Below are 13,753 nucleotides of genomic sequence, written 5' to 3'. Positions count from 1 at the left end.
TGCTTTGTCTCAGCTGGGCATTTTGCTGTGTGTCTGTGGGAGCCCTGCTGGCAGTGTTATCCCACAGGAGGATGCTGTCAGTTCCAGCCACCTCTGCTGGGCTCACCCTCAGCATCACCAAAACAAGGTTGGTGTTTTCATGTGGCCGCTCTGAATAAAACTGAAAATGAGCTTTGTGGACTATTGGGCCATTGGTCAAAGATGCATTTATTACAGAAATTTGCATAGCAGCAAGGAGGAGAAAAAACCCCCACCAATCCTGAAAACCTACTTTCACTCTCTAGATCAAATTGAAATTAATTTCCAAGTATCTCCCTTAGCCTTTTATTTCTGAAATAGGATGTAAACAACTGTCATTGTCTCCTCTGCTGTCAAATCCTTCTGTGAGATCACTGTGTATTTATTAGTGTGTTGAGCTCCCCTGGGAGCCACTCGGTGGTAAATTCACAGCTCTCTTGGGGCTGCGGTGTTTTGGTGTGAAGGCTCTTGTTTTCTAATGGAATATAGGGTGTGCTGGAGCTGCCTCACTGACAGCTCCTCCTGGGACTGATCCTGCAGCGATTCTGGGAAAGGCTAGGACTTTCATCCTCAGCACAGCAGTGCCCCATCACATGGCATTTGACTCATAAATAAGGATATATCTTCTTGAGGAAAGAGCATTTATTGCTCAGAGGAATTGATAGACATTGCTGCACAGCAGGGCATGCAGCTCATGACCTTTAGCTCTTGAGCTTTAGGTCACAGAAGTTACTGTCTGCAAACATGAGCACTTAGATAAAATTACGTTCTTATTTTTATTTTTCCAAAGAGCACATTGTACATTATTGATTTCCAGCCATTTTTTATAGCAGCCTCCTGCTCTGCAGTTACTCGCTGAGCTGCTGGGCTCAGATGCCCAGAGCTGTCGGTGTGTCAGACCTGGCCCATGTGTCTGTGTGGAATGACTGACCTGGGGTGTTCTCAGCAGTCTGTTTACTTGTGGGGAAGGCACTGGGAGCCTGGGGATGTTCTGCTTCACAACACCAGCACAGCATGGCTGTGAAAAGGACACAGAGGACACAGACCACTGGGTTAATAAAACCTGTGGGATGTTTTCAAGCCTCCGTAAAACTCAGCCCACAGGAAGAAGTGTTTGGATCAGTGGCCTGCAGTTCCTGGGAGATGATCTGGATGGTGCTGCTCCCCTGTGCATGTTTCTGTACCATGCAGATTTAAAAGAACAGTTGTAGATATCCCCTGTTCAGCCTGGGGGAGTTTTAAAGATTTCACTTCAAACAAATACAGAAAGAAACCCCACAAATAAACAGGACAGACCATTCAAGATTCTGGACTTCTCTTATTCCAGTCCTTATAAATCATTATCCCGTAGTAGTCACAGCCCTGGACTTGTGTCAGTCTGTGAGCATGAATCTTGCCAGAGATCTGTTTTATCTATCTATCCACATGGAAAAGCAGATTAATGTGATTTAAACTCTTTGAGTTTTCCCTGTGTCTTTCCAAAATCAGGATACAAAGGAATGGAAAACTTGAGTGCATTAATGTGGTTAATCTTGCTATTTGCTAACAATTAGAGTTTGTGTGGTGTTGGATTAACTCTCGTTAATGCTCTTAACACTCTGGTTATTCAAATACCCAGGAGCTTTTAAGCTTTCAGTAAGATGTCAGTAATAGAAGTTAAATTTGAAGTACATGGGCAGTTCACTGGAGTCAGGAGATTCAAGATTCTGGACTTCTCTTATTCCAGTCCTTATAAATCATGATCCAGCAGTAGTCACTGCCCTGGGCTTGTGTCAGTCTGGGTTTCTCCTGTGTGTGGGCTGTGGAGAGCAATCAGCCTGCAGAGGCTGTGCCCTGGCCCTGCTCCTGTTTTGTTGTGTGCCCAGGAGCAGCCCAGGCTGAGCTCACCAGCTGCCAGAGGATCAACAGTGTCTGTGTGCTGTGTACCTGCTGAAAACATTGTTAAACACAGATCAGCTTCATGTTGTAAGGGTGTGCCTGTATGTATGTGAGACCTGTGTAAACCTGGTTGCTTTGCCATCAGAGCTACTGAAGTATTTTCTACACCAGCAATTCTGAAAATCTGGAGCTTTTGTTGCTCCATCCCAGTATAATCTAATGTAATGATTAAGAAAATTATCTGTTATGTAAACTCTACTAAAAATATGTATCTTCAGTTAACTGTGGGAATGTTACATTTGAAAGTTGAGCTGCATTAGTGCTGAGAGAAGTATTTCTCTTTTGTTCTGTGATGCTGGATTAGCTAAGAAAGGAACAGGTTTGGGACAGGACTTAATACTTGGTTTGAAATTTGTAGAATCACAGATGGATTGGATTGGAAGGGACCTTAAAGCTAATTTGATTCTACCTACCTGCCATGGGCAGAGACACCTTCCACCAGCCCAGGGTGCTCCAAGCCCTGTCCAGCCTGGCCTTGGACACCTGGTGCTGGCTCTAAAGCTCCACAGCCACAAGGGACTTGGAGTGCAGTTTTCATCTTTCTGCTCGGGAGTTAGAAATATTGTGTTACAAACTCGGGTGCTGGATGTGATTGATGAACTTCCTGAGATTTAGTTGTTTTTATGAACGGCAGATTGCTTTTAGTCACTGCCCTGAGTCGCCATGTATTAGATGCAAAAGTTGTTTATGCTGAATTAGATGACAATTTCAAGTCTGTCATGTAAACTTCACTTTTTTCATTGGTAATGAGTAGTTTTCTGGTGGCTTTTTTTGTTTTTGGTTTGGGTTTTTTTTTTTTTTTCCCTCTCTTTTCTGTTTTCTTTGAGGGATATTTTTGAGTTGACCTTGTTCCTTTGTCTCCAGAGAGTTTAGGTGGGGCTCCCAAATATCCACACTGAGAGCCTGAGACAGAGCTGCTCTTTGGGGCAGGAAAGAAAATTCAGAGTCATGCTCAAGAAGCAGCACGTTTGTGGTGTGCCCTCCTGGCTGTCCTGTCCTGCCTGCAGGGAGCTGCTGCCCACCCTCCTGGCACCCTCAGGTCACCCTCTCCTGCCACTTGCACCCACTGGGCTCCAGGTTCCAGGAGACTCTCTACGTCCCAGCCCCCAAATGAAACTAAATTGGTGATGCTTTTACTGACACAGATGCACTTTATTAGAAAGCATTTGTTGTTCTAACTCATTTTTTCACTTCCCTGCCCAGAGGAGGTTTGTTTGGCGTGGGTTCAGTGCTTGTGCTGGCCCTCTGTCCTCTCCAGGGGCTGCTCCTCGGCAAGGGCTTCTTGGTGCCAGCAGAGTTTTGGTTGCTTTAAGTGCTGTTACAGCATCGGCCTCATCAGCTGAAGCTGCTGAAGAACTAGAGCTTGCTTCAGCTGCTGTTCATAAGCTGCCTGCTCCCAGCCTTGCTTTTGGGGGCATCTGTGTCATTCTTTGGTTGTTTTAGAGTTTCATAACATGTAAGATTGGTCAGTGAGGTTCTCGAGGGTTCGAAAGATCCTCTCCAGATGGGAGCACTGACAGCACATGCTGTCATCTAATAATGATGTTAGATGTTATTACGTAGATGTTAAAGACAGGCGGCTCTTTTCCCCTCCCCTGTCCTGTGTTGTTTGAGGAGTGACTAATTATGGTTGTGGTAAGAACTATAATACATCTGTTACACACACACTTCCATCTACATGTGTCTTTACATCCAGATCTTTTGAAGAGGTAGGGCCTTGCTTCCTCCACCCTTGCTTCTGTTACATTATTCCTTACATTTCCCTCAGATGTTACCAGAGGAGTTAATTAACAGGTCACTGTTTGCTGTTCCCGTTTTAGGCTGCATTTCCTACGCTTAAGAGAGTGCTGCTGCTGTGTTCAGAATTCAGCATTGCTGGCTGGGCAGGGCTGAATCTCGGTGTCTCTTCCAGGCTGGGGACAGAGAGGTGGTTTTGGTTTTCTCAGGAGGTGCTGGTGTCCCCTGGGCAGGGCTGTCTCTCTGTGTCTGTTCCAGGCTGGGGACAGACAGGAGGTTTTGGTTTTCTCAAGAGGTGCTGTCCCCTGGGCAGGGTCTCTCGGTGTCTGTTCCAGGCTGGGGACAGACAGGTGGTTTTGGTTTTGTCAGGAGGTGCTGGTGTCCCCTGGGCAGGGTCTCTCTGTGTCTGTTCCAGGCTGGGGACAGGTGGTTTTGGCAGTTCCTAGAGGTGCTGTCCCCTGGGCAGGGCTGTCTCTGTGTCTGTTCCAGGCTGGGGACAGACAGGAGGTTTTGGTTTTCTCAGGAGGTGCTGGTGTCCCCTGGGCAGGGTCTCTCGGTGTCTGTTCCAGGCTGGGGACAGACAGGTGGTTTTGGTTTTCTCAGGAGGTGCTGTCCCCTGGGCAGGGTCTCTCGGTGTCTGTTCCAGGCTGGGGACAGACAGGTGATTTTGGTTTTCTCAGGAGGTGCTGGTGTCCCCTGGGCAGGGCTGTCTCTGTGTCTGTTCCAGGCTGGGGACAGGTGGTTTTGGCAGTTCCTAGAGGTGCTGGTGTCCCCTGTGCACACAGACCCCGGTTCACAGACAGCTTGGGCTGCTGAGAAGCCCAGAGGCTGTGAAGGGTCTCTCGGCGCGGTGTGTCAGTGCCGGCCCGTGCTGTGCCGGGGCTGGGGCCGCCTTTCCCCGCCGTTCCTGCGGCACAGCCGCTCCCTTGGTGCCGGGCAGCTGCCTCCTCCCCGCTGCCACCGGCCATTGCGTGTTCCGGCCGTCACGGGTCCCCATCCCCGCCCCAATCGCTGTCCCCCGCCCCTATCGCTGTCCCCCGCCCCTATCGCTGTCCCCCGCCCCTATCGCTGTCCCCCGCCCCTATCGCTGTCCCCCGCCCCTATCGCTGTCCCCCGCCCCTATCGCTGTCCCTGTCCCCGCAGGGCCGTGGTGCCGGCGGTGCCGTGGCGGTGTTCAGGACAGCCGGTGTCGCAGGGCACAGAGGCTGCCCCATCGTGTCCTCTCAGCGCTGCTTTACCCCACGGTGCTCCCGGCGTTTGCTCGCTGTTTCTCGGCGTCCCACGTTTCTCGGCGTTGCTCAGCCCGGGAGTAAACTGGCCTTAAACCCCGCGGTGACAGACGCCTGTGTCCAGCCCGTTTTTCAGTCTGTGTTAGTTAGGCTGTCTTGTTCCTTCTCCCCGCTCCCTGTCCTTGACCCTGGGGCTGTCACAGCACCAGCGTGGGGCTCTTCCTGCGGCTCCTCGGGAGAGCTGTCGGGGTTCAGAAATGCTGAACCAGGGGACACCAGTGAGCTGTTTGTAACTTGTTTGTGCAAATGCATGGAATAAAAACAGTGTTCAACTAAAAGTTTGGATTTTGAAGAATTTGCACTTTTCTGTCAATGGTTTTTCTTAAACTCGTAATTCTAGTTTTCCTGTTTGGTCCTGGTTGGTTTCTTTACGTGGGCTTTGATATGTTGTGAGCTCGATGTCAACAGAATGTGCAGGTTATCCTCTTTTTGTCATTTAAGAGTGTAAAGTTGGTACAAATCACCACATTAATAGTACCCACCTGATGGAGGGTTCTGCCAGTATCATCTGTGTAGTTCAAGAGGCCGTAGTGAAAGCGGTGCTTACATGTCTATTTGAAAATAAAAAAAGATTTAAATCCAGTGGATCTTTGAATATAAATGTCTAAAGGATGCCAGTAAACTTAGGAAGACAATATAAGGGATCAAAAATATTGATCAAAAAACATTATGTAAATCTGTTGAAACAACTGGGATGGTCAGTCATGTTGATGGACTCGAAAGAAGTTTTTTAGTAAGCCTGTTGCTTCCTAAACAGAACTTTATTAAAGGCTTTGCTTTTCATTAAATAACTAGAAAACCAAGTATAGTAAAGGCAGGGGAAAATAAGCTGGTATTTCACCTTTTAGTTTGTCTCGAAGGTTAAGATGAAAAGGCTCTGGGTCCTGCCTGGGACTGCACCCCAAGAGTCTGTGACTGCAGCAGGGCCCCTGTGGTGCTGGGGGATGACAGGAGAATTTTGGAACTCAGACAAGCTTCCAGTGGTCCCTCAGCCCCTGTGGGGCTCTTGGGGCTGTGTTCATTCAGGTATGTAAAAGGTGGGACTGGTTGTGCCTTGTGTGTTCAGGCAGAGTCCAAGTGGCCAGTTGTCCCCTGATTCATTTTGAGCTCGGTTTTCACAAAGCGAGTCAAGATTTTTTTCCTTTGAGCTTAAAAAATGAGCCTATTCTTTGCTAAAAATAAACTTCACAAAATAGAACCTGCTTTCTATAATTCATCAGCTTTCTTCCATTTCCCTCTGAACAAAGCTGGAAAGAAATTTTCCAGGCTGTTAATTTAGTTTCATTTAGTTCTTTTCCCTTTTTCCTTCTGAATGAAAGGCTCCTTACCCTGTCTAAATATATATTATCTTTCTCATTTTTTTTGAAAAGAGTCCTTCCCCATCTGAGTATATTTTTGCAACAGGCTTAAAGCTTTCCTGTTGGCCGTTGAGTATAATTTTGTAAGAAATAGAAGTACTGGGGAGAAGAGAGACTACTTGTATGTTGGATTTGAAAAGCCGCTTGTTTTCGGGCTATTACCAGCTCATGTGGTGTTCATGTGTTCACAGGCTGACTGTTTTTTCTTATAAACCTGACCATTACGGTGACCAGTGTGACATAAATAGACTTCAAGTGGAAACTCATCATGAAAAGAGATAGTTTGAGTGGGATTTGGAATTCCAGGAAAAGGTCAAAACTGCTTTTAATTGAGGGGAGCAGCGCATGCGGGACGCATGTCCTGTTTTTTTAATCTGGATCCCATGTGGTGTTGCCGTCTGGAAGTTGTGCTTGTTTGAGGGGAAGAGTTTCTTTTGAGAAGGGTTTCTATTTGTGGCTCAGTGGAGTCCAAATGTGTGCCCGAAGGGTGGGGTGAATCCAGAGCCGTGCTCCTCCAGGCACATTTGCTGAGCTCAGCCTGGAGAATGGCAGAGTTTGGCGTGTGTTTGGGGAGCAGCCTGCACCTAAAGCAGGCACATAACCTCAGAGTGGGTGCTCCAGGCAGGAGGGTGGGCACAGGGCACAGTGACCTGGGGCCCTGAGCTGCAAGGGCACGGGACGAGGGCAGGAGAGGAGAGGAGAGACCCCCGGAGCAGAGAAGGCTCTGGGGAGACCTACGGCTCCTTTCGGTGGCAGGAGAGCTGGAGGGGGCTTTGGACAGGGGATGGGGGACAGGACACGGGGAACGGCAGGGTTTGATGGGATACTGGGCAGGAATTGTTCCCTGCGAGGCTGGGCAGGGTGCCCAGGGAGGCTGTGGCTGCCCCTGGATCCCTGGAAGTGCCCAGGCTGGACAGCATGTGAGGGAACCCGTCTGGTGGAAAGTGCTCCTGCCCATGATGGGGTGGAACTGGATGATGTTTAGGGTCCCTTCCAACCCAAACCCCTCTACAGTTCTAGATATTCCAAACAAAATGTTAATATCTGTAAGCATTTTGCTTTCTTTTGCTTCTCCTGTTTGCTCTTTGGTGGATCCCTGAGAGCGTGAGCTCCCGACCCCTGTGGGCAGGGGAGAAGGACTGGATTTCCAGAAAGAAAGAGACGGATAAAGTGGGCTTTGGATTAGTGACCCGGGAGAAATTGGTTCATCAGTGAACGGGTATGAAAGGATTCAGCATCAAAGAGGACAGGGAAAAGATTAATTTCCATTATGTTACAAAAAGAATGAGATAATTTAATGAAGGACTGAGTGTGGAGAGAAAGGAAAAGAAGAAGTCCAAAGTCTGTGGAAGACATGAAATATAATGTGCCTATTTTTAGACAGAAAAATAAGAGGAAGAGAAATTATCTTTCTGCTTGATTGTTATGTCCAGTCCTTGAAAACTTCGAATTGTTTCATTTATGTGTGGTGGCCAGAGAGGAGCCTGAGGCAGAGGGCTGGGTTACAGTTGTACCACAGAGTGGTAAAAGTGGGAAGAAAGGATGTGGTGGTGGCAGAGTGCTGGAGGAGAGCACAGTGGGGCCAGCAGGGCGCTACAGCGCCAGGGAGAGCCCTACAGAGCCTTACAGAGCCAGGGAGGACCAGCAGGACCCTACAGAGCCAGGGAGGGCCCTACAGAGCCCTACAGAGCCCTACAGAGCCAGGGAGGACTCTACAGAGCCCTACAGCACCAGGGAGGACCAGCAGGGCCCTACAGAGCCCTACAGAGCCAGGGAGGACTCTACAGAGCCCTACAGAACCCTACAGAGCCAGGGAGGACCAGCAGGACCCTACAGAGCCAGGGAGGACCGGCAGGACCCTACAGAGCCAGGGAGGACCAGCAGCACAGGCACACGTGGGGCTGGGCACAGGAGCCGTGCTGCCAGCCCCAGAACCCTCCTTAGCAGCGGCCCCTCGAGCTGCCCTCTACAGAGGACCTGCCTGGGCTCCTCCCAGGGCTGCTCCTCCCGCACTGGGTTTGGTGTCCAGCTGTTTGAGAGGAGCACGCTTGGTGGGAGAGCAGAGCAGAAGTGCCATGCCCCTGTGTTTGCCTCTGGCAGCTGGTGGCAGAGCTGTTTGTCAGGGGTGAGGTGTCTCTGGATTTCAGTTCCGTACCTTCTGCTGCCTCCCGCCGATTCCGGCCGCTGCTGTGACAGGGACGTCTGACTCGTATTGCTGTTCCCCGTTAGGATGCAAAAGTTATCCAGGAGTATTGCTGAAGACAAAGCTCAACACATCAATTCTCTCTCTGTGATCGTGTCTGGGCTGGCACCTGCTGCTGAAAAAACAGAACTTTGCACTTAACTACGGTTTTGCTGCTTCAGTTTTCCTAATTCTGGTGCAATCTGAGAATGCTTCTCCCAGTTTGTCCCTGGCAGGAGGTCTGATGGGCTGCAGCATCCCCAAAAGCAGTGTCATTCCTCTGGACCAACTTGCGTGGAGTAACTCTGTGTCACTGTGGTGACACTGGGTGTGGGCAGGCTGCTGAAATTTCTGATCCCCAGGTGTGAAAATGTCCTTCTAACAGGACACGGTTCAGTGTGTCATTGCCTGATAAACGTGTGGGTACAAATGCTGTGCAGTCGTGTACAAAATGCACCTTTTTGGTGACAATCAGAGGGGACTGGGGAACGAAGGGGTGAGATCTGTCCGGTGGCATCATGGAGGAACATCCTCGTGTTTGTACTTTTTGCTTCTAATTGAAAAAAGCTGCCTTCTTGAATACACTGATGAAAGCAATAGTATCATTACATTGTTGTAAAAATAGATTTCTCTTACTCTTAATTAATTTTTGCCTTTTGTTTTTCAGCCAGAAAATTTACAGAAGAATTGGCTTCGGGAATTTTATCAGGTAAGGTAAACTTTAATTTCTCATGGAGTTCTGTGCTCTTTATTTATTGACCTACTTAGTAACATCAGGATCTTTTGCTTTGTGAAGTGAAATTATTATTTTATAGTGATTTTATTTTATAGTAAAAGGCAGCCCTGAAAAATGTCTCTTTCTGGATTTCTAAGTAATCATTATAAAAATTCAGCATATAAGCACAATTTGTTCTCATCAGCAACTCTCTGCCAAAAAAATAGATTCAGGTTTTATAAATTTGACTTCAGTTTGGCATGAAATGGCCTATTAAGTTTACTGAATAAGGTATATATTTGAGTACTTTAACCATAAATCTGTTGGGGAGTCCAGTTTACCATAAAATTGAAATACGACAATTTTGGGCATTGGTTTGCAATAAATCAGTTCCTGTGTCTGCTCTTTTTTAACAATTTTCTTATTTGATCATGTGACAATATTGACACTTGAACCCATGTTTTAAAACGTGCTGTAACCTTCTAGTGTGAGGGATTTCTGCAGCATAAAAGCCCCTCTCACACACCGTGTTGTTGTAGTAGAGACTTGCTCAAGTTGCAGTCTTTGTGCAGAAATACAACGAACCAAGGAAATGGACCCTGCTGGGGCACGGAGGCGTCACCCCTGCCATGAGGGACACGTGAGAGCTGCTGTCCCTGCTGCCAGGGCTGAGGGAGCCGTGAGTCCCACAGTGGTCTGTGCTGGCAGGGCCTTGGAGACCCTCTGGATGACACGCTGCCAGGGCAGGGACACCTCTCACCAGAGCACCTTGGCCAAGCCCTGGCACGGAAAAGTGCCGCCTGCTGCTGAAGGGCCACAAGATTCCTTCTTCCAGTCCTACATCTCTTACAGAAAAATAGTTAGACAACAAAACTGTGCTGTTCCAATTTCAAAGTGAAACTGCGTGCAGAAAAAAATTATTAGCAGTATTTCATCTTTCGCTTTTATAATTGAAAGCATCCCGTAAGTCTTAACATTCTCAGGTTACCAGTGCAGCCTGTGACCTTTATTACATTGATGTAAAACACTGCAATTCACTTTTACTGGCAAATGTAAGAGATTGCCAAAATCCAAGGTGCAGTAACCACTCTGACATTCTTTAGTGTCTGCCAGCTTCAGATTCACCTCTTTATTTTCCCTTCCATCTTGGTTGCTCACTGCTGTGTGTACATGATGCTTGCACCACGCAGGCGTCTCAGCTAGTTCTGATTCCAACCCTCCCCAGCTTCAGGAAAAACTTCCTATGCAGGAAATACAAATAAACAGAGAGAGCTCTTTATTTTTGGGTTGGTGTTTTGTTTTGTTTTGTTTTGTTTTGTTTTGTTTTGTTTTGTTTTTAGATGGCTGCATGTTTTTCATTATCACATGACTTATTTACGTATCTTTATCAAGGAGACTCCTTCTATGTTCATTTGTTTACTGAAGTGGGATGAGCACTGCAGAAATGTTTCTGAATCGTTTGTGGAAAACAGGAAGGGGAGGGAAAAGAATGAGCTGCTGGTATCTTAGGGCAGGAACCACCGACACGTGACCGAAGGTGATCTGTCTTTGGCCCAGCAAATGTTGTGTGTACCCAGTTCTAAAGAGGAATCAAATGATCCATGAATGCTCCGTGAGGCCAGTCTGGTGCAGGGTCCAGAGCAGGGAGAGTGTTGCTGAGGCAGACTAAGCCCATCCCTCAGCTCTGCGGGTTCTGCTCTGTTCCCTCTCCAGGCCTCTGCCCCCTGTCCCTGCAATCTGAGAACTGTGTTTTAAAAAAGAAGAAGAAAGGAAAAACAGGCAAAGGACAAAGTTAGCAGTGCTGCCCATGGCTGCTGCTTCCCCTCCGGGTCACGGCAGTGGCTGGCTGCTCACGCCACACTCCCAGCGCAGTAGGAAGTGGAACAAAACTTGTCCAAAAGCTCCTTAGGGACGAGACAAACCTGCGTCTACCAAAAGTCACTTGGCACCGTTCTGGCTCAGGCTTCACAGCAAATGGACAGCCTCAGAGGGGTTATTGTGTTTAGTTCCACACGCCCCGTGTGAACGCTCTGTGAGCTGAGGCTCAGCAGCAGCACTGGAAAATGACTCTTCATGCCTCTCTGTAAACTTGAAACCAGATAAACCGCAGACGGCAGTTTTTTCCATTCTTCTGAGGAATCCAATTTGCATATGCAGTTGTGTCAGGGCAGTTTGCATAACTTCTGAGGCTGAGGACCTTGTGTAAGCAGTCAAAATGTTCTCCACAGAAAAGGAAGCACTATTACCTCTCTAAGTTTAAAATGTTTCTAGAAATTAAACCCATAATGCCTTGGAACTGATGTCAAAGAGCGTTTTGTGGACTCGTTTATAAGTTCCAGTAAATTAAAATAAGGGATTTTATTTGTTGTCATGGTTGAATACAAGTCACTTATGTGTTACCATTGACTTGTATGCTGGATGCATTTCCAAGGACATGGGAGCATAGAGAGGGCCAAAATAAGACTCAAATGCCACATGTTAAATTTTTTAAACTTCTGCCATTGATCTACAAATATCCTATCCTGCATCATTAACGTGAAAAATGTGACAGATCTAATGCTGGTAAATGAAACAGTTTCTCCAAGAAATGCAAACGGGAGAAAGATCACTTCAAAGAGCCTTTCCAGGCTGGTTTTAGCAGCAGCTCCTGGCACAGCTCAGAGAGCAGCACCTTGGCACCGTGCTGTGTGACAGTGGGCACAGGGTGACAGCAGCAGGGTGTTGGTGTGCCCTGGCACAGTGCTGTGTGTGCCCTGCTTGGCTTGTGGGGCTGGAGAGGTGTGTGTGGGGTTTGGGGTTTGTTGAGGCCAGCAGTGTCACTGTGTGTGGGGTTTGTTGGGGCCAGCAGTGTCACTGTGTGTGGGGTTTGTTGGGGCCAGCAGTGTCACTGTGTGTGGGGTTTGTTGAGCCCAGCAGTGTCACTGTGTGTGGGGTTTGTTGGGGCCAGCAGTGTCACTGTGTGTGGGGTTTGTTGGTGTCACTAGTGTCACTGTGTGAGGGGTTTGTTGAGGCCAGCAGTGTCACTGTGTGTGGGGTTTGTTGGGGCCAGCAGTGTCACTGTGTGTGGGGTTTGTTGAGGCCAGCAGTGTCACTGTGTGTGGGGTTTGTTGAGGCCAGCAGTGTCACTGTGTGTGGGGTTTGTTGAGGCCAGCAGTGTCACTGTGTGTGGGGTTTGTTGAGCCCAGCAGTGTCACTGTGTGTGGGGTTTGTTGGGGCCAGCAGTGTCACTGTGTGTGGGGTTTGTTGAGGCCAGCAGTGTCACTGTGTGTGGGGTTTGTTGGGGCCAGCAGTGTCACTGTGTGTGGGGTTTGTTGGTGTCACTAGTGTCACTGTGTGAGGGGTTTGTTGAGGCCAGCAGTGTCACTGTGTGTGGGGTTTGTTGGGGCCAGCAGTGTCACTGTGTGTGGGGTTTGTTGGTGTCACTAGTGTCACTGTGTGTGGGGTTTGTTGGTGTCACTAGTGTCACTGTGTGTGGGGTTTGTTGAGGCCAGCAGTGTCACTGTGTGTGGGGTTTGTTGAGGCCAGCAGTGTCACTGTGTGTGGGGTTTGTTGGGGCCAGCAGTGTCACTGTGTGTGGGGTTTGTTGAGGCCAGCAGTGTCACTGTGTGTGGGGTTTGTTGGTGTCACTAGTGTCACTGTGTGTGGGGTTTGTTGAGCCCAGCAGTGTCACTGTGTGTGGGGTTTGTTGAGGCCAGCAGTGTCACTGTGTGTGGGGTTTGTTGAGGCCAGCAGTGTCACTGTGTGTGGGGTTTGTTGAGCCCAGCAGTGTCACTGTGTGTGGGGTTTGTTGAGGCCAGCAGTGTCACTGTGTGTGGGGTTTGTTGAGCCCAGCAGTGTCACTGTGTGTGGGGTTTGTTGGGGCCAGCAGTGTCACTGTGTGTGGGGTTTGTTGAGGTCACTAGTGTCACTGTGTGTGGGGTTTGTTGAGGCCAGCAGTGTCACTGTGTGTGGGGTTTGTTGAGCCCAGCAGTGTCACTGTGTGTGGGGTTTGTTGAGGCCAGCAGTGTCACTGTGTGTGGGGTTTGTTGAGGCCAGCAGTGTCACTGTGTGTGGGGTTTGTTGAGCCCAGCAGTGTCACTGTGTGTGGGGTTTGTTGAGGCCAGCAGTGTCACTGTGTGTGGGATTTGTTGAGGCCAGCAGTGTCACTGTGTGTGGGGTTTGTTGAGCCCAGCAGTGTCACTGTGTGTGGGGTTTGTTGGTGTCACTAGTGTCACTGTGTGGGGGGTTTGTTGAGGCCAGCAGTGTCACCCAGGGGGTGGCTCAGGGAGGGTCCCCATGCCTGGCTGAGGGGATGCTCCAGGACAGGCACATGCTCAGCACCAGCTGCAGGCAGGAAACACGTCCAGCCCCCTGGTACAGCCACCCTGCCCTCAGCCTGGCTGCTCAGGACTGTGCCTTCGTGTGCTCTGTCACCCTCCAGGCCACGTGGTGCCACCTGAGCAGCAAAACCTGTGTTCCTATCAGGAGTAGAAGCGAGCAGTGTAGGGGGAAGATGCTGTGAATCCCAGGGTTTTCA

General features: G+C 48.9%; 1 protein-coding gene across 6 annotated transcripts in view; it reads left to right on the top strand.

The window, feature by feature from the left end:
• INPP5A (inositol polyphosphate-5-phosphatase A) overlaps positions 1–13,753 on the top strand; it is a 188,596-nt gene that overhangs the window by 36,507 nt on the left and 138,336 nt on the right. For 5 of the 6 annotated variants that reach the window (XR_010744086.1, XM_066323376.1, XM_066323374.1 and 2 more), the window contains exon 2: positions 9,190–9,231. Coding sequence is in view for 5 of the 6 variants with exons in the window: in XM_066323376.1 (XP_066179473.1) it covers positions 9,190–9,231 (42 nt within the window). In the remaining variant the exon portion in view is untranslated. Of the gene's footprint in view, positions 1–9,025; positions 9,059–9,189; positions 9,232–13,753 lie in introns of those variants that run through there. The other variant, XM_066323375.1, reaches the window with a different exon arrangement.

The sequence above is a fragment of the Sylvia atricapilla genome, chromosome 8 (genome assembly GCF_009819655.1).
Source record: "Sylvia atricapilla isolate bSylAtr1 chromosome 8, bSylAtr1.pri, whole genome shotgun sequence".
Taxonomy (NCBI): Eukaryota; Metazoa; Chordata; class Aves; order Passeriformes; family Sylviidae; genus Sylvia; species Sylvia atricapilla.
This window is presented reverse-complemented; position numbering and strand designations above follow the sequence as displayed.